At 41.0% G+C, this 19,538-nt stretch overlaps 1 protein-coding gene across 5 annotated transcripts in view; it reads right to left on the minus strand.

Moving 5' to 3' along the window:
* Positions 1-19,538, minus strand: part of NINL (ninein like) — a 187,473-nt gene that overhangs the window by 28,463 nt on the left and 139,472 nt on the right. For all 5 annotated transcript variants that reach the window (XM_075564189.1, XM_075564193.1, XM_075564190.1 and 2 more), the window contains 2 exons: positions 11,874-12,032; positions 8,016-8,129 (listed from right to left, as the gene is read on the minus strand). In XM_075564189.1, coding sequence (XP_075420304.1) covers positions 8,016-8,129; positions 11,874-12,032 — 273 coding nt within the window. The remainder of the gene's footprint in view (positions 1-8,015; positions 8,130-11,873; positions 12,033-19,538) is intronic.

Here is a 19,538-nt window from a genome sequence, read left to right on the forward strand (position 1 = left end):
TGAGAACCAAACTTAATATGCCATATGGGGGAAGTGCTGAGAAAACCAAGCAAGGAGCAAGAGGGGGGCAGCTAGTTGGTTGAGGGAACTGTAACGACTAATGTAAACCTCAATTTGACTAGACTATGATTCTCATCAGTCTGACAGGTGCTATTTCATAATGGAATCAACTTTCATTTTTGTGATCTGATATGAACAGCCAATCAGTTGAAAGGGAAATTGCCTCAGGAGTGTGGCCAGCTTCCTTTATCGAAGTGGAAGTTGTGGCAAAGTTTGCTCTCTTTCTTGACCTGCACTCTAGTTGCCTGATCTGCAGTTCCTGTGTTATAAACCTGAAGAAGTCTCCAGCCTAACCAGCAGGTCGTGGATTCACCAGTCCTACAACCCCACAAGCCATCAGAAATCCTTAGCTTCCACTGGACACATACAGTAGGTTTGGGACTTGCCAACCTCTACAACTGCATAAACCCCTACCATGCAGCAAATCTCTTTATATGTATGTATGTGTGCATCTCACTGATGCACCCCTCTCGAGAACTCAGACTTAGCTATTTGGCACCAAGAGTGATTCTAGAAGAACAAAACTCAAAGAATAAGTGGTAGTTACACCATTTCATGTCAACTTGAAGATATATGAAAGTGTAAGCGTAGAGTGTAGTCTGTCAATCAGGTCACACCCTGATGGTAACTCTCTGTGGGCGAGACTTTCTCATAAGCAGGGTCCTGGGCACCTCCCCCCCTCTCTGTGCCTTCACTTTCCTGGCTGCTGCAAGCACTACGATACGGTCAGTTGGATCCACATAACTACACCCACTGGCCTGTGATTGTCCTGCATTCTGCATCATTGCATGTGACTTAATGAGTCTGAAGAGCGACTTATAGACTGAAGAGCTGGACTGGGATGGAATGTTTTATTGATCCATAATTACTTCTTGAGATAAAACTTTTTCTTATACATATATGAGTATCTCTGGATTTGTTTCTCTAGTCAACCCGGCCCAACACAGAATGCTTTCTTTCTTTTTTAGTTATATACTTTCCTTGGGAACTCTTACATCTCTTATCACAATCCACACAATCATCCATTGTGTCAAGCACATTTGTACATCTGTTGCCATCATCATTCTCAAACATTTGCTTTCTACTTGAGCCCTTGGCATCAGTTCCTTGTTTCCCCCCTCTCCCCAGTGTCCCTCTCTTATGAACCTTTGATAATTTATAAATTGTTATTTTGTCATGTCTTACACTGTCCGACATCTTCCTTCACCCACTTTTCTGTTGTCTGTCCCCCAGGGAGGGGGTTTTATGTAAATCCTTGTGACTGGTTCCCCCTTTCTATTCTATATTCCCTTGACACTCCCGGTATCACCACTCGTCCTGAGGAGTTCATCCATCCTGGATTCCCTGTGTTTCCATTTCCTATCTGTATCAGTGTACATCCTCTGGCCAGATTTGTAAGGTAGCATTGGGATCATGGCGGGGGAGGGAGAGGAAGCATTTAAGAACTAGAGGAAAGTTGTATGTTTCATCATTGCTACACTGCACCCTGACTGGCTTGTCTCCTCCCCATGATCCTTCTGTGAGGGGATCTCCAGTTGCCTAAAGATGAGCTTTGTGTCCCTACTCTGCACTTCCCCTCATTCACCATGATAGGATTTTTTTGTTCTTTGATGCCTGATATCTGATCCCTTCGACACCTCATGATCACACAGGTTGTTGTGCTTTTTCTATGTGGGTTTTGTTGCTTCTGAGCTAGATGGCCAATTGTTTACCTTCAAGCCTTTAAGACCCCAGATGCTATATCTTTTGATAGCTGGGCACCATCAGCTTTCTTCACCACATTTGCTTATGTACCCATTTGTCTTCAGCGATCATGTCAGGAAGGTGAGCTTCATGGAATACCAGCTTAATAGAACAAAGTGTTCTGACATTGAGGGAGTACTTGAGTGGAGGCCCAATGTCCATCTGCTACCTTAATACTAAATCTATAACTATATGCACATAGATCTATTTCCCCATCATCATATATAAATATATTTACATATGTACATACCTGTACTTAGACCTCTATAAATGCCCTTTGCCTTGTAGTTCTTTCCTCTATTTCCATTTACTTTTCTCTTGTCCCACTATCATGCTCAGCCTTCATTTGAGTTTCAGTAATTCCTCTCAGTTACATTGTCCTTGATCAAGCCCTACTAGGCCTCTTACACCATCCTCGTCACTGATTTTGGAGCACTTGTTGTTCTCTTGTCCCTGGGTTTGTTAACTCCACTACAGCATGCTTTCTGAACTTATTCTCAAGCCTGTCTGGATTTAAAAGTACTAATTGCTCGACTTCCAATAGTAAAGAGGCATAGTAATCCATGGCATGAGGTGGCAATAAAGACAAGCATAATATCACCACCATTAGATCAAACATCTGTGAGAGACAATGCTGTAAGTGACTACTATTTCATTATTATCTTTTAACATTTTTGTTACACCCACAAGCATAGTGAAGCTGGCTGGTTCAGCTTTCAGATACACAACACGGAAAGAGAAAATGATGAGTCCAGAGCTTCAAAGTCCTGGCTCAAGCAGTACATAAAGGACCTGAAAGTTGCTATTTGGGTCTTGAAATAAAGTCTTATTTCTTGTAGCAGTGTTGAGATTGCTGAAAACCCATCCAGAGTCTTATCCTCACTACCACTGAGTTGGCTGCAATGCACAGTGACTGCATAAGCCAAAATCGAATGTCCTCGAGGGCTCTGGGGGCTATAAATATTTATCGGAGCACAAACTTCATCTTTTACCTGGGGCGTGGCTGGTGCTTTTAAAATCGCTGACCTTTAGCTAACAGTCCAGTTTGTAAACCACACACCACCATCATTCCTGAGTCCTAGCTGAAGAACAGCTAATTACACCATCAACTGAATCCCTTACATTGAAAGGTTTGACTGGGAAGATGTGAGATCCTGAAAATTGAGATGGGAAAATGTGGACAATAAAAGGATCAAGCTAGGGACATGGAGCCCTTATTGTTGAATTACCTTTTTTTATTTTCAGAAGGACCAGCCTCCTGCCCCCATCTAAAGGGATTAACCCACCTTCTTTGCCTGAATCACCTTCGATAGTAAAATCAGCCCTCTTATCCTCATCTGACGATAGTCCCACAGCTGTGTCCCAGGAATCTTTGTATGAGGCAAATGCTTTGCAAGATACACTTTTTGCTTTTAGAACAATAACTAGTGTGAAGTCCACTGTCCCGTGACACGACTTCTTTGAGGCATAAAGTGTGGCCCAGGAGGAGGTATGGCATACTCCAGACAGAGACTGCTTGCTTTTCCTACTGAACACAAGGAGAAACAAAGGCCTCGGGATTAGGTGTGGGAACTGTGTCAGTCTGAGTGTAGTGCTATGAGCCTGCCAAGTGGCAAGTCTTCATTCGATGTTTCAGCTCACGGTGTCAGAAAAGTACCTAGTAGTTACATTGTTGCGGGACGACAATGAGGACTATGAAGTGGCCTATACTGAATGAAGTTGAATTGCTTTTATATACTGGAAAAGGGATCTAAAAGCTGAAGTAAATTGGAATGTTAGAGTAGATTTATCAAGATGGACATACCCACACATGCAGGGGATGCTTAGAGGGCTCTATCAATTCCAAGATGAGCAAGTGTATAGGCCCACAACTCCTATGAATCCTCTGAGGTAGAAATCCACTACACTGTCAGAATATAGATAGTTAATATTTCTCAAAGGATCCCTATGGCACTAAACTGACACTCATTCTAGGAGGCCCAAATGTCAGCTCATGCCTATCCAACAGTGGGTACAGTGGTCTCTGAAATAATCCTGTAATAATCTCTCCAGGTCCAGAATATGCAATTGGCAGAATTTTGGATCCCTGACACATGGAGAAAGGGTTATTACAGTAAGAAAGGCCAAGTGGAAGCCATTAGAACTTTCCTCAAAGAAATATTAGACCAAAAGCAGTATTACATTGCTGGAGAAACTGCAGAGATTAATGTCACCATAAAGACTTGAAGAATGGAGGGGGATGATTTCCACCACAATCTCATTCAACTTACCTATCTGCTTGAGCACATTAGTACATTTCCTGGAAGACAGCACATAGCTATTGCTTTAATCAATGTCTTTTTCTTGATACCTGTCAGAAGCAGTATACCTTTAGCTATCAAGGTCAAGAATACAAGGGGGCTTCAAAAAGTTCTTGAATGAGATCAGGTCCCTTAAGGGTAGCATTGGTGAAGAAATTAGATAGTGCCCCACTAATCAGACAGAACAGCATCTGGGATCTTAAAGGCTTGTTTCCAAACAAGCAGCCATCTAAGTGAGATGTCAACTAATCCACATGGAAGAAGCACACCAACATCTGTTATCCATGGATTGTAAATTATATAATCCAAATCGGAAGAAGGGAATAGTATCAAAGCTTAGCAGGCGAGATTCTGGTTTTCAGAAGGGAATGGATGAGAGCGGAAGGCCAAAATACATTTGCAGGAGCTACTCAGCGAATAAGTCTCCAGTGATTTTCCGATGAAACTGAGGAATGGGAAGAACCTGGTTACCAGATGAGAGTACTGAAGATGACTATAGGAAATTAAAATGATAACTCTGACTTGAATAGCTAAAATCTCGAACAGTTAAAACTATGGGGGTTTATTTCTGTTGTATTTTGTCATCGTGGTTAGCCGTCTCGATTCTTTGTTATGTTTTTGCTTAACGCCTGGCCTGCAGTTCTAGTTCATAAACCTGCAGACATCTGTTCCTCTGCTACCCCATGAACCAGCAGAGGTCTCCAAGTTGCCACTGGACCCACGGATATGGGACGTGCTAACCCCCCCATGTGTGTGAGTCACGAAGTACAATTTTCTCTATATATTTACATACATGTTTTACTGGTTTTGCTTGTCTACAGAAACCCCGAGGCTGTTCCTGTAAGATGACATGTGAACGGAGTTCTGAGTAAAATGAGAGTCCAGAGACTATCCCAGTTTTTCCCAAAGGGGGCGGTACTGCCCGTTGGGTAGCAGTGAAACAGTCCAGTGACGATGTCTGGGCCTCAAAGCATCCAGGGGCACTACACAAGCAGACACCCAAACCATATCCTGAATTAGGGGCAATAGTACAAAAGATTTTAATGGTCAGGTGGACAATGAGTGATTTTTTTTTCCTGTAAAAAGGGGTGGTAGGCCAAGTAAGTTTAGGAATCTAGGGGCTATGTGAACACCAGGTAGCAAGAAGAGAGATTACAAAGACCTTGCAGCTGGTCAGGGCCTCGGGTGACTAGGTAGCAGCAGGCAGCCACCATAGCTGAAGGTGTGTGCTCCTGAGGAAACATAGACAGGAAGTCAGGGCAGGAGTGGACACTAAATCTAAGAGAGCCTTAAAGGACACCGTGACAAGGTTGACTTTTACTTTGAAGAAGATGGGAAGGTGTGAGGCGCGGCGAGCTGAGATCTCAGAGGTATTGCAGCGCCTGTGCTAAGAAGAAATCAAGGCCGGTATGCAAGGCAGAACCAGGAAAGCCAGAGAGAGGGCATAAAGTGAGGGGGTGTGGACCAGAGTGAGATCAGTGGGGTACGAGTGCTTGGAGTCTATATCCATTCTGAAAGCTGAGCTGCGAATTAGGTGTAGACCCAGGCAGGGGGGACGAACAGTGGCTGAGCCATGAGAGGAGCATGGAAGGGAGAGAAGCAGGGTTGTGAACACAGAGTCTTTGAAGGGCATTTAAAGAGCAGAGAGGAGGGCTGAGGGCTAGGCCAGAGGGCCAGGCTTCTTTACAATGGGCTTACATACTTATGGCAAGGAGGGCTCCCAGTGAGTGGGGGAATAAAAAAGAGCAAGGCAGGATGGAAAGAAGAGGAGAAAGGGGACTTAAGAGGAGTAGGGGAGGGACAGGAGGAAGTAAAGGAACAGTAGAACAGTGACAGGCATGGTGCCTGGCACTCGGTAGAGCAAAACCTTTTACAGGGCCGAGACTATTTTCCCACAACCACGAACAGGGAAGTGTAAGTGTGTGGGTGCCTATTTATGGCTGTCTGGTGATCAGGAAATGTTACCGGTATTTAGCACCTGTCAGGAAGGATTCTCAAGTACAACACATGTGATATTCCACCAGTGAGCAACATGCTTCCCCCAATGCTAATCTGTTTTCTACTTGAGGTATGCGATGGGGTACCCCCAAAACCTGGAATTTTGTTTCAAAGCTTTGTATTTAAATTTTTTTACAAAACAACCTTATCACCTTCAAAGTACTCTCCATTACACCTAATACATTTGTCAATTCTGCGCTTCCATTCTTGGAAACATTTTTTTTTTTTTCAAATTCAGCTGTTTGGACGGCTGACAGCACCTCTCTCATTTTTTTGCTTCATCTCTTCTATATCATCAACTAGCTGTCCTTTCATGTTCCTCTGCATTGGTGGAAACACAAAGAAGTTGCATGGAGTGAAGTCAGGTAAGGTGCATGGGACAAGAGAGGCATGCTGTTTCTTGTCAAAAATTGGCACACTGAGATGGCATGTGAGCAGTTGCATTGTCATGATGGTAAAACCAGTCCCCCATCTGCCACAAATCAGGTCTTTTTTGTTGCACATTGTTACACAATATTTTCAAAACCTCTACATAGAAAGTTTGATTAACAGTCTGACCTAGTGGAAGGAACTCTAAATGCACTATATTATGGACATCAAAAAAATCAAATGAGCATAATCTTGATCTTTAATTTCACTTGACGAGTTTTTCTTGGGCAAGGTGATGATGGTGTCTTCCCCTGGCTTGACTGAACTTTGCTTGTCACCAGTAATGACCTTGAGAAAAGTCTGGATCACTTCAGAGTTGTTCTTTCCAAGAATGACTTGTTTCCAGTTGACACTCCTTCTTGGTGGCCTGTCACAAATCTTCTGTTAAACTTCACTGAACTAAGCTCCAAGATAGTCCAGATAACTTCCCCATCTTTTTAATGGTCCATCATTGGTCTTCAAGCAAAAGTGGATGAATTTTTTGGACATTTTTGTCTGTTTGGAAAGTTGATGGACATCCAGAATAAGGTTTGTTATCGATCAACATTTTACCTTTTTGGAAATAAGAAAACTACTGGTACACTTGAGTTTTTTTCAGAGTGCTATCCTTGTAAGTTGTATTCAACATCACAACAGTTTCTGTGACATTTTTCTGGAGCAGAAAGCAAACTTTCACAGCCACACGCAGTTCTCTTAAATGAGCCATCACAAAAAAACAAGGTGTGAGCAAAACTGCTTTTATGAAAAAATTCACTGTGACCAGAGAACCTTCCCAGGCGACGCCGCTGGGTGCACTAACTCAGAACAAGTTGCTCGATGCTCAGCTAGTAGGAACAATGCATCCTATGAAAGCTCCACAGAGTGGAGTTTTCCTGTTTTTCTTTTTTACCCACTCATATATGTTAGGTCATGATTAAGGGGCTGCTCAGATACCTTATCTGTGCAGTATAGTCTCCCCTAACACCCTGACTCTACAGTCCAGGAAAATGTGTTTTCTTCAAAGCCCTTGGCCAACTACAATCTTATTATTAGCTCTCATCAGCTCTAGAATTTAAGTTCCATGAGGGCTTATTTATCTCAGGTCTACCTAGAAAAATGCTTTCCTACACAGTAGGTGCTCAGTAGGCAATGTGCTGAATGATGGATGCATGAATAAATCAATAACCTTCCTGAGGTTATGTGGCCATCTCAAAAAAGAAACCTTAAAATGATACCCAAAAGAAAATAAGTACAATAAACAAGCTAGTTATATATATAATAGAATCTTTTATTGACTGCTATTAATTATGAATCCTGTGGAAAATTACTTTATGTTCAAGTATGAGGTGTTGACAGAGGCTCAGTCTGAGGGGTAACTAATGAACATGGCCTCTCGGAGTCTGTGACCAGACAGTCTCTTACTACACCAGCTGTGTGAATACCCAGGAGGTAGAAGTGTGCAGATATAAGATGTTTGTGAGGAAATGACAAGAACTTATCACTCACCTGGTCCTTCTGCTCATCTACGTTTTCTTGTAGAAGCATTTCCATATTCTTTAAGATCATTTCCACTTTATCCACTTGCTTTTCTGTGGTATTAAGTTGTTTTTCATGTATTTCCTGACAAAAGGAGGTTACCAATCAAAAAATTATGTTTTAAAAGAACTAACTTCAAGACATTTAAAATGGTATTTGGGCGAAATGTACACATCTACAAGTTACTAGCTACGAGCCTCTGTCTGAACATGGGATGCTAACAAGCTCTGTCAGGAGTATAGGTGTGGCGCAGGGCGTAGTGTTTTGCATAGGAATCCGACAGTGGCAGTTTCTTACATAGGCTTACAAAAAAACAAAAACAATGCCATCAAGCCAATTTGACTCACAGCGTCCCTCTATAGAGTTTCTGACAGGTTTTCTTTATGGGAATAGATAGGCTTATCTTTTTCCCTCGGATCATCTGGTGGATTTGAACTGTCAATCTCGCTGTCAGCAGTCCAATACTTATCTGGTAATGTAACCACTATTCCAAAGGCCTGTCATATGTTTTAGCAGTTGTGTTCCTAGGTATTTACTCAAATGAGTTGAAAATCTGTATCCACATAAAAGCCTGCATACAAATATTTATCATAATTTTATTCATTATTGCCCCAAACTGGAAGTAATCAAGAGGTCCTTCAACAGGTCAATGGCTTAACAAACGAGCATATCTGTATCATGGAAATATTATCTAGCAAAAAAAATAAATGAGCCATCAAGCCATGAAAAAAATATGGAGGAAACTTAAGTACTTATTAAGTACAAGAAACCAGTCTGAAAAAGCTACATAATGCATGATTCCAATTATAAAGCAAAATTAAAGAGACAGAAACAAGGTCAGCGACTAGCAGGAGTTCAAGGAACAATAGAGGAACAAACAGGTGGAGCAGAGAATTTTAAGGGCAGTGAAATTATTCTGCATGAAACTTTAATCTTGGGTACAGGGCATGCCTACGGGAAACCCTAAGCGTCATCCTGAATGGGAACAAGAGACAGCAGTTAATAACGAAAACTGATGCTGTGGAGTTAGTTCTAACTCACGGCAACACATGTATTTGTCAGAGTCGAAGTGCTCCATGGGGCTTTCTTGGTCATGATCTGACTCTGTAATTCTAACATCCCAGAAAACCTGATCTGATCTGTAACCACATGGAGTTTCTTTCTATCTCGTTATTTATTTTTCAATATGAAAACTGTTTGCAGTAGTGGTCTCATACAATATCTGTCTCTTGTGATTGACTAATTTCACTCAGCATCATGTTCTCCCAAATAATCCATATTATTGTTTTGCATCACATCTTTTAAAACAGTTGTATTAGCACTTCACCCACGTCATACAATTCAATCAGATCAAGAAAAGTTGTCCAATTGTTACAATATTTAATTCAAAACCTTTTTCTTCTTCCTTGTACTCATTGTAATTCATGTACTTATTTTTTTCTAACTGTGGCACAAATATACAGAAATATTTTCCAATTGCACAACTTCTAGTTGTATAATTCAGAGCGAGAAGAGGTTCAATAATATTCTTCATGTTGTACAACTATCATTGTTATCCTTTTTCAAACTATCGACCAGTGACAGAAACTCAATGCTCCCAAAGCAACAGATCTTTCCCCTTCACCCATGGTAACTGTTGGTCAAGTTTGGTTTCTTTTTTTACAGTATTTTAAAAAATCATTTTATTAGGGGCTCATACAACTTTAAAAAAATTTATTATTATTTTTAAACAATTTATTAGGGGCTCATACAACTCTTATCACAATCCATACATATACATACATCAATTGTATAAAGCACATCCATACATTCTTTGCCCTAATCACTCTCAAAGCATTTGCTCTCCACTTAACCCCTCTGCATCAGGTCCTCCCAAGAGCAACCTCACTGGACACCCCTCCCCCCACAATGTCAGCCCTCCCTCTTCTCCCCTCAACAGGCATGCACCTATGTTCCCCCAAATTTGACCATTGCCTTTCTTCTTTCCTGTGCTGCCCCTCGCATCAGTAAGCCCCATTCCTCTGACAGGGCCGATTCCCTCTCTGGGAGACCTCACCCCAAATCCACATGGCTACCTCTCGGGGACCAGCATCAACCCCACCCCATCCATCTGATTCCAGCTCTCATGAGGTGACCTTTGGCCAAGTGACCTACATGATACTTACTTTGAGCAGATGATGTGTGGCTCTTTAGCGGCCTGCCTGGTCCCCAGCCAGACGACTGGATGGCCTGCACACTTGAACTTGTGCCCGTTCTGCTGCATGTTCCTATTATCGTGGACTCACACAGTGTTTATCCTTCTGTGCTTGAGTAGCTTCACTCAGCATAATATCTTCCAGATGCCTCTACAACTTGAGGTGTTTCATTGCTGTTTTTAGGGATGTATTCCATTGTATGTATGTACCAGAGTTTTTATCCACTCTTGTACTGATGGTAATGTAGGCTGTTTCCAGCTTCTTCCTGCCCACCCACCAGCTTTTTGCTACTATGAACTCTGCTGTGATGACCATAGGGGAGGGAAACATCTGTCCGTGATCTGCTTCTAATTTCTTTGGGGTACATACCAGCAATGGTATTGCTGGATCATATGGTAGTTCAGTTGCCATCTATTTTAGGTATCGCCATACTGCCTTCCAGAGTGCCTGTACATATTTACCAGTCCACCAGCAGGGGATAAGAGTTCCTGTCTCACCACACACTCTCCAACATTTGTTGTTCTGTTTCTTTTGAAAAATCATTTTATTGGGGACTTGTACAACTTATTGTAATCCTTCCATCCATCCATTGTGTCAAGCACATTTGTTCATTTGTTGCCATCATCATTTTCAAAACATTTTCTTTCTACTTGAGCCCTTGGCATCAGCTCCTCATTCCTCCCCCTACCTCCACCCTATCCTCCCTTTCACATTCTGTTTTTTTAAATTGGGCTAGTTATGGGCATTAGGTGGGATCTTATGGTCATTTTGACTCGCATTTCCTGGGTGGCTAGTGACAGGGAGCATGTATCAGTATACCAGTATCAGACTGTTTGACAACTGTGGCTGTATAAGTAGGTTTTGGGGTCAAGTAATGTGAGATCACCTGCTTTGTTCTTTTTCTTGGGGAGTTCTTTGCTTATCCTGGGTTTCTTCCCTTTTTATATGGAGTTAATAATCAGTGTTTCCATTTCTTTGAAGAATGATGTTAGAATTTGGATCGGCAATGCATTGAATTTGTAGATTGTTTTAGATAGTATCAACATTCTCACAATACTGAGTCTTCTGATCCACAAACACGGAATATGCTTCCATTTGTGTAGATCCCGGTTGGCTTCTTATAGTAATGTTCTATAGTTTTCTTCGTACAAGTCTTGGTTTTTGGTTAAGTTTATTCCCAGGTATTTCAGCTTTTGCAAAGGATACTGATTCCTTGGTATCTTTTTCTGTACCCCCATCCCTGGTATAGAAGAAGTCAATTGTTACTCTTGTATACTGCTACTCTACTAAACTCCTCTATGACTTCCAGCTAGTCTCTTGTGGACCCTTTAGGATTCTCAATATATAAAATCATATTATTTGCAAACAGTGAAGTTTCACTTCTTATAATGAGATTCTTGAGGCTCTTGCTATCTATATTTTCAACTTGTCTTTTCAGAAAGGTTGTAGGAATTTACTCTCTTTTTAAGATTTAATTCCTTTATGCTACTCTTCTAAATAAAGCAGATTTATAAAAAAACTATGATATTCCATGTTCTTTTCCCCCAGGCTTCCTGGCTATGTGTGGGGCAGTGTATGTCTCCATATCTTTAAGTTGTTGCTCTCATATTCCCACTCTGCACTGCCCACTCACCTGCTCTTTCACCTGGTGACCAGCCCGATCCATCTTCAGTGTCAGCAACTGAACGGGTACTTGATTTTTCTCATTTTGAGCCTTGTGGACAAAGGCCTCCTCACCCAGGTGAAGGATCCTATGGTTGAGCTGAGATAACTGATCCTTGTATTTCTGACTCTAGAGCAAAAAAGGGTAAAACAATGATTAAAAACGAAGCCCCAGCAGATCCTTTCAGTGGTTAATGAGGGGTAATTTTGTCTCACTGTGGGACGTGGCAACATCTGGAGGCATTTTTCATTGTCATAATTGGGGTAGGTAGGGGTGGCTACTGACATGTAGAAATGCTACTAAATATCCTACAGTGTATAGGACAGCCCCTATACAGACTTATCCAGTCTCACACAGCAATGATGCTGAAGTTGAGAACTCTGCTTTATTCCTGAGAAGAAGTGAGAATACATCTAGACCATTAAGAACATTCAAACCACTGTTCTGAAGGCCTCCCACTTTTATCTAAGTTATTTAAAACATCGTGTTAAGGGGGGGGGAGGAAGAAACTTAAAGCATATGAATCTCTTCAAAAGGACCTCTGACCTGTCCCTGATATCCAAATCTATCTGGCAGTAAGTTGTTGATATTCTCAGTACCACTGGGCCAGGAAATTAGAGTGTCTGACAGATGTCCTCTTGGTGTGTACACAAATGGCCGTGTGTTCCAACAGTTGCTAGAAAATTTCTCAGTTTTTCACCATAGAGATTTCAGTTACTGTCAACCACTGGTCAGGAGCATCTTTCAATAAATTACAATTTAAAAGAATCAAATTACATTTTTGTTGGATTGCCTTTCTTTTTTTCTCACAACAATTAGTTTTCAGGGGAGAGATCAACCACAGTTCCAAGGTATTCCCACGTTGGTGTGAATACCTATGGTTCAGCAATGAGCAGAATCATATCATTTTTATCTTGTAGGTTTAATACGCACACACAAGGGTAAGTATAAAAGCATTGTATAATAGAAACTTGTTAAAAATGATTATGGAAACATATGTATGAATGTGCTTGACACAATGAATGTATGTATGGAATGTGATAAGTTGTATGAGCCCCCAATAAAATGATTAAAAAAAGAAACCTTAATTAAACAAAACTATCAAAATATGAAGCTACTGTTTCATGTCATATCTTTATCTATGCCTATATGCTTCTGAAGTGTTTTCATCTTTCTATTCATTTCCCAAAGAATTCTCACTCTTCAATTTATGTCATGTCAAATGGGAGTTTTGTCATGTTCAAGGGATGCAAATCATGTTCGTTTTAAATGTCCTCTGAGCTTGGGAACACAGAGCTGTGTGGAGGGCAGATAAGGCTGCATCAGGTGGATGGGTCGTTCCCAATGAGGAGCTCGTCAGACAGTCCTTGCTACCCTCCAGGAGGAGCAGGTATGGCGCCGTAACAGAACACACGCCGTGGTACATTTTCCTGTCCTTCTTCCTCCTCCCCAGCGCAGCTTTCCATTCTCTTCAGATGTCTTCCTGAGAAGTCTCTGTGATCATCCTTGAGAAAATATAAAGAGGATTCCTTTGAAACCCAGAAAGAGAGTCTCCAAAGCCTTCTGAGGTGACTTGCCTTGAATTCATCTTTGAGGTCTTCCCGACCTTCATTAAAACGCTAAAAAGTATTGTGTTATGTGGAGCAGCAGCATTCCTGTAAACTTGTGGGAAAACTTAATTAATTTGGGAATATTCACTTGAGTTTTGTTAAAAATGTGATAGCCCTGATGTAAATGAAAATTGATTTTTTAAAATTTATGTTTTTCCCAGATCATTTTATTAGGGCATAATCCAGACATCATACCAATAGCTCTATCAGATCAAGCAGCGTTGTGCAATTACTGCATATAATCAATTTCTTCCTTTTCATACTACGTGATGTCAGCTCCCCATTACCTCTTTCCTCCCCATCAATACACCCCAAGAACTCTTACTCCAGTTATTACCTCTACAGATTCACCCAATCTGGGTTTGATAAACCCCCAAACACAGAAAGATACATAACAGAGAATCAAGAAAGGTACCAAAATAACAAAATACAGCAGAGATAAGACCTAATCTAGAAAACAACAGCAAAACCCAGAAAATATTAAAAACTAGATAAAAGTCAAAGTGTATCTAAAGGGAGCTCAAATAACAAGATTTTAACCATTCAAGCCCTATTTATCATTTTAATTTACTATAATCGTCTTTCCAATACCAGCTGCCTGATAACCAGGTTATTCCTATCTCTCAGTGATAGTCAGAGGGGGGCCACTGGAGGCTTATTCCCTGTGGAGAACCTGAACATGTATTTTGGGCTCCCACTGTCAGCCATAGCTTTGTGAACACCAGAATTTCACAAATTTCAGCTCTGACAGCACTCCCTTCTTCAGATCTGGTTTATGTAATTGATAATCCTTGGATCATCGATGATCGTGTGCTTCTTCCAGGTGAGTTTACTGACATCTCACTTAGATGGGTGCTTATTTGAAACAAGCTCCAATTATTTCCAACAGGGTTTTGTGGAGACCTTGGGTTTTTCTCTATATATAAAATCATACCATCTGCAAATAACTAGAGCTTAATTTCTCTTTGCCCAATTGCACTCCCTTAATCTCTTGTTGCCTTTTGATTCTGGCTAGGATCTAGCACAATGCTGAATAAAAGTGGGGATAATGGGCATCTTTGTCTGGTTTCCATTTTCAATTGCAATGATTTCAGCTTTTCTCCATCCAGTATGATACTGGCTGTTGGATATTAAGATATGGACTTTAGTATATTGAAGAATTTCCTTATATTTAATTATTGTTTTTATTAGGAATGGGTGTTGGATATTGTCAAATGCTTTTTCTACATCCATCAATATGATCATCTGGTTCTTCTATATTTTGTTTATATGGTGGTATGAATCCCATTTGGGCATGAAGTATTATTATTATTTTGATATGTTGTTGAATTCTACTGGCCAGGATTTTGTTGAGAATCTATGTTCATGCGAGATATTGGCTTGTAGTTTTCTATTTGTGTGAGGTCTTCCTTTCATTGTCATTGGTTTAGTAAATTTTTCTCCATCTTTTGACTCTCAGTCTGTTTTTGTCTGTGAGTTTGAGGTGTGTTTCTTGAAGGCAGCAGATTGATGGATCTTGTTTCCTAATCCAGTCTGCTACTCTGTCTTTTGACTGGGGTATTTAGCCCATTGATTTTCATTGGTATTAATTCCAAATGCAGGTGAGTTACTATCATATTGTATTATCTGTGTTTGGGAGGGAGGAATCTATTCATGTCCTTGTTTCCCGTCTAGATCTACTGTTTTGGGTGTTGTTTTAGTGTGTTGACTTCTGGAAAGAAGCACGGACTGTGGCGATCTCATAATGTTTTTGTGCTGTTGATTTTCTGACCATAGAGATATGGTTAGTGTTTTCGGCAATGCTGGTTTTGTTTTTATGAATTCTCTAACTATTTCCTTGTTTGGGAATACCTTTATTTCTTCTTTATATGTGATATATCGCTTTGCTGGATACAGGATTTTGGTTGGCAGGTTTTTACTTTGAAAGTTTGATCTATGTTGCTCCATTTTCTTATTTCCTGCATATTTTCTGCTGAGAGCTCTGAGCTTATTCCAATCTGATTACCTCTGAAGGTGACTTTTTCCCTCTCTAGTTGCTCTCAAGATTCTCTCCTTTTCCTTGAAGTTGAATATTTTGACTATCATATGTCCTGATGCCCTCCTATACATGTCTCCTACCCCCACCCCCCGGGTCTAACCTCCTTGGAGTTCTCTCTGTCTCCTGAATGGTTATTATCTCCTCCTTTATAGTACTGGGGAAAATTTCCTCCACAAATTCTCTTACTAATTTATATGTAGATTTGTTTGTTTCTTCCTGTTCCAGTATTCCAAACAAGACATTCATTACTTCTGTTCATGGTTTCTCACATCATCCTCAGGTTTACTTCAGATTATTTTACTTTTTTGTTTGTTTCTCTCATTTGCTGAAGTCTGCATGGTTGTCTTCAAGTTCATAGATTCAATTTTCATTTTCTTCCATTCTATTGTTCAGTTCTTTTTTGGGGGTAATTATTTTATTGGGGGCTCATACTACTTTTATCACAATCCATTCATACATCCATTGTGTCAGCACATTTGTACATTTGTTGCCCTCATCATTCTCAAAACATTGCTTTCTACTTGAGTCCTTGGTATGAGCTCATTTTTTACCCTCCCTCCCTGCCCCCCTTTCTCATGAACACTTAATAATTTATAAATTATTATTAGTCACTGTTCAACGTCTCTCTTCACCCACTTTTCAGTTGTACATCCCCCAGGGAGGGGGTTATATGTAGATCCTTGTAATTGGTTCTCTCTTTCTACCCCCACCTTCCCTCCACCCTCCCAGTATTGCCACTCCCACCACTGGTCCTGAAGGGTTCATCTATCCTGGATTCCCTGTGTTTTCAGTTCCTATCTGTACCAGTGTACATCCTCCGGTCTAGCCAGATTTGTAAGATAGAATTGGGATCATGATAGTGGTGGGGAGGAAACATTTAAGAAATAGAGGAAAGTTGTATGTTCATCATTGCTACACTGCACCCTGACTGGCCCATCTCCTCCCCGTGACCCTTCTGTAAGGGGGTGTCCAGTTGCCTACAGATGGGCTTTGGGTCCCCAATCTGCACTCCCCTCATTCACAATATTATTTTTTGTTCTTTGATGCCTGATCCCTTTGACACTTCATGATCACACAGGCTGGTGTGCTTCTTCCATGTGGGCTTTGGTTGGCCTAGAAGGCCACTTGTTTACCTTCAAACCTTTAAGACTCTAGATGCTATATCTTTTGATAGCCGACACCATTGACTTTCTTCACCACATTTGCCTTCAGTGATTGTGTCTGGAAGGTGAGCATCATGGAATGCCAGTTTAATAGAACAAGTGTTCTTACATTGAGAGAGTACTTGAGTAGGAGCCAAATGTCCATCTGCTACTTTAATACTAAACCTATAAATATATGCATAGTTCTATTTCTCCATCATCATATATAAATATATTTACATATGTACATGCCTATATTTAGAGCTCTATAAATGCTATGTGCCTTGCAGTTCTTTCCTCTATTTCCTTTTACTTTGCTCTTGTTCATGTTCAGCCTTCATTAGGGTTTCAGTAATTCCTCTCGGTTACATTACCCATGATCAAGCCCTAGCAGGCCTCTTACACGCTCCTCACCACTGATTTTGGATCACTTGTTGTTCTCTTGTCCCTTGGTTTGTTAACCACTTCTTTTCCCCAACCTTCCCCTCTCTCATGTCCCCCTGGAACTGTCAGTCCCATTGTTTTCTCCTCCAGATTGTTTATCCCACCTATTTTATCTAGATAGACCTGCAGAGATAATAATATACACAAAAACAAGACAGAACAAAACAAAGCAACAAAAGAAAACAAAACAACACCACCAAAAAACAAATGACAAAAAAAAGAAAAGCCTGTCAATAGTTCAAGGTCTGTTTGTTGACATTTGCGAGTGTTTGCTGATTGAGCCTGATGGGGTGCCATGCTCTGAACCCAAAGTCTATTTTTGATAATGCCTCGGGACTTCCTTGCTCTGCTCCCCTTGCTGTTCTGTTGCATGCCCTTCATGTTTTGCCTCAGTGTGGTGGGGTCAGATCGGTCTAATTCCCACACTGTGTCTCCAGTGTTGTCCCCTATAGGGCTATGGGTCAGTGGGGGATGTCCTGTCTCATAGTGGGACCAGCCATATGGTCCTCTCTGTGCATTGGCTGTTCTTAGTGAGGATATTGTCCTTAAGGCTTGGTGGGCCAGGATGTGCTCCAGTCTCTCTTCCTCCCCCTTCATTTGCTTTGATTTGCTCTGATCAGACATGTCCCTCTCTCGGAGCTGTAGCTTCAATGCTATCCTCTGAAGTACTTTCTTCTGGGGGCAAGGGCTGCTGTCCATGTAGTTGGGATTGGGGCCAACCCCTCAGACCTCTCTACTGGTTCCTTGCTTCATGCCAGTATGTTGCATTCACATCTTGGAGCATGGGGTAGAAGTCTGGTCCTTCTTTCCCGGCGACGATATGAACAAGACCCTCCCCTTGGATGGGTTAGTTCCCTGTTCCCCAGCTACCCATTTATTTCATTTTCTTCCCCCCCCCCAACCTTTTTAATTGTCTACCATATGTATCCCTGGATTTGGTCTGGCCCCTGCCATACTACCTGGACCTCACCGCAGGAATGTTTGTATACAGTAGCTTTTTCCTTATGTCCCTTTTGCATTTTTTTTTAAGTTTACCTCAGCGGACTCATGTTGTATTTGTGTTTTGTGCTTGGCTTACTTTGTTTAGCATCATTTTCTCCAGTTTTTCCCATGTGGCAAGGTGCTTCATGCATTCATCACTGCTTTTTAGTGATGTGTAGTACTCCAGTGTATGTATGTACCATAGTTTTTATTTAAATAATTTTATTAGAGGCTCATACAACTCTTAGCACAATCCATACATACATCAATTATGTAAAGCACATCTGTACCATAGGTTTTTAATCCATTCATCTGTTGATGGAAATTTGGGTTGTTTCCAACTCCTTGCAATTGTAAACTGTGCTGCGATGAACACCGGTATTGCTCAGTTCTCATACAATGTTTTTTAATTCTGTTATCTCATTGTTTTGTTTCTCGGTTTCTTTGGGGTGTGAGGTTTTTAGTATCACACTTTCTTCCTTTTTTCAGAATTGATCCCCAAATCTCTTGTATGGTCACAAACATCATTCACCTGTATTCTCTTTCTGGTAATTTAAGGTCTTCACTTTCTGTGTATTCCAATGAAGTTGCGTAATCTTCAGTTGTTGACTTTTGTTTATCTTGATTTTTTGTGGTTACTACTGCTGACTGTTGTTTGCATGGCATAGTGATCCAACTGTAGATGGTATGTAAGGTTCTGGATTGTGTGTGAGTAGGTGGAGGAGGGAGGGACAGGACTTGCTCTTTGGGTTAGTGGAGAAAGTTCAGATAGGGGCTGGAAATTGTATTCTGTTGAGATGAGGAAGAAATGATAGAGCTGACTGGGTAGAAGGAATAGGAATACATGAGTGGGATTTAGGTGACAGAAATAATCATAAGTGGTGTTCTGGTTATAGTGGTTTTCTGATAAATTAAAAAAGGGGATTTTAAGGGGTCTGCTAGTACTTGTTAGTTTATGTGAAAGTGTGTCTCACTGTTAAGATTCTGGCTGAGACTGGCTGAATTCCCAAGGAGGTTCTAACTGGTGGCAGTTTCTAACATTTTATATTTTCTTTTGGCTGAGGTTTTTCTCTGTTTTGCTTTGTCATTGTTTGTGCTTTGTGTGATTTTCTGTGTATGAAATCCAGGCTATGTAAATCTCTAGAGACAGTAACTGGAGTGATAGTTGGCTAGGGGCATGGCAGGGAGGATGCGGGAAGTGGGAAGCTAACAATGAGTGGAAGAAGGAAGAGTTCTGACATTGATGGTGCTGATGACTGCACAACTCTTACTCTTGTACTTCTGCCAAAGAAGCCTCATCTCAATCTAATTATTATCAATGACTAGACAAACCCAAACTTCAAGACACGGAACAAAACAATTGCATGTAATATTCAAAAGTGCCATGGTCTCCAAAATAAAGAATAGACCGAGAGAAAGA

This window comes from Tenrec ecaudatus, chromosome 12, assembly GCF_050624435.1.
Source record: "Tenrec ecaudatus isolate mTenEca1 chromosome 12, mTenEca1.hap1, whole genome shotgun sequence".
In the NCBI taxonomy this organism is placed as follows: domain Eukaryota; kingdom Metazoa; phylum Chordata; class Mammalia; order Afrosoricida; family Tenrecidae; genus Tenrec; species Tenrec ecaudatus.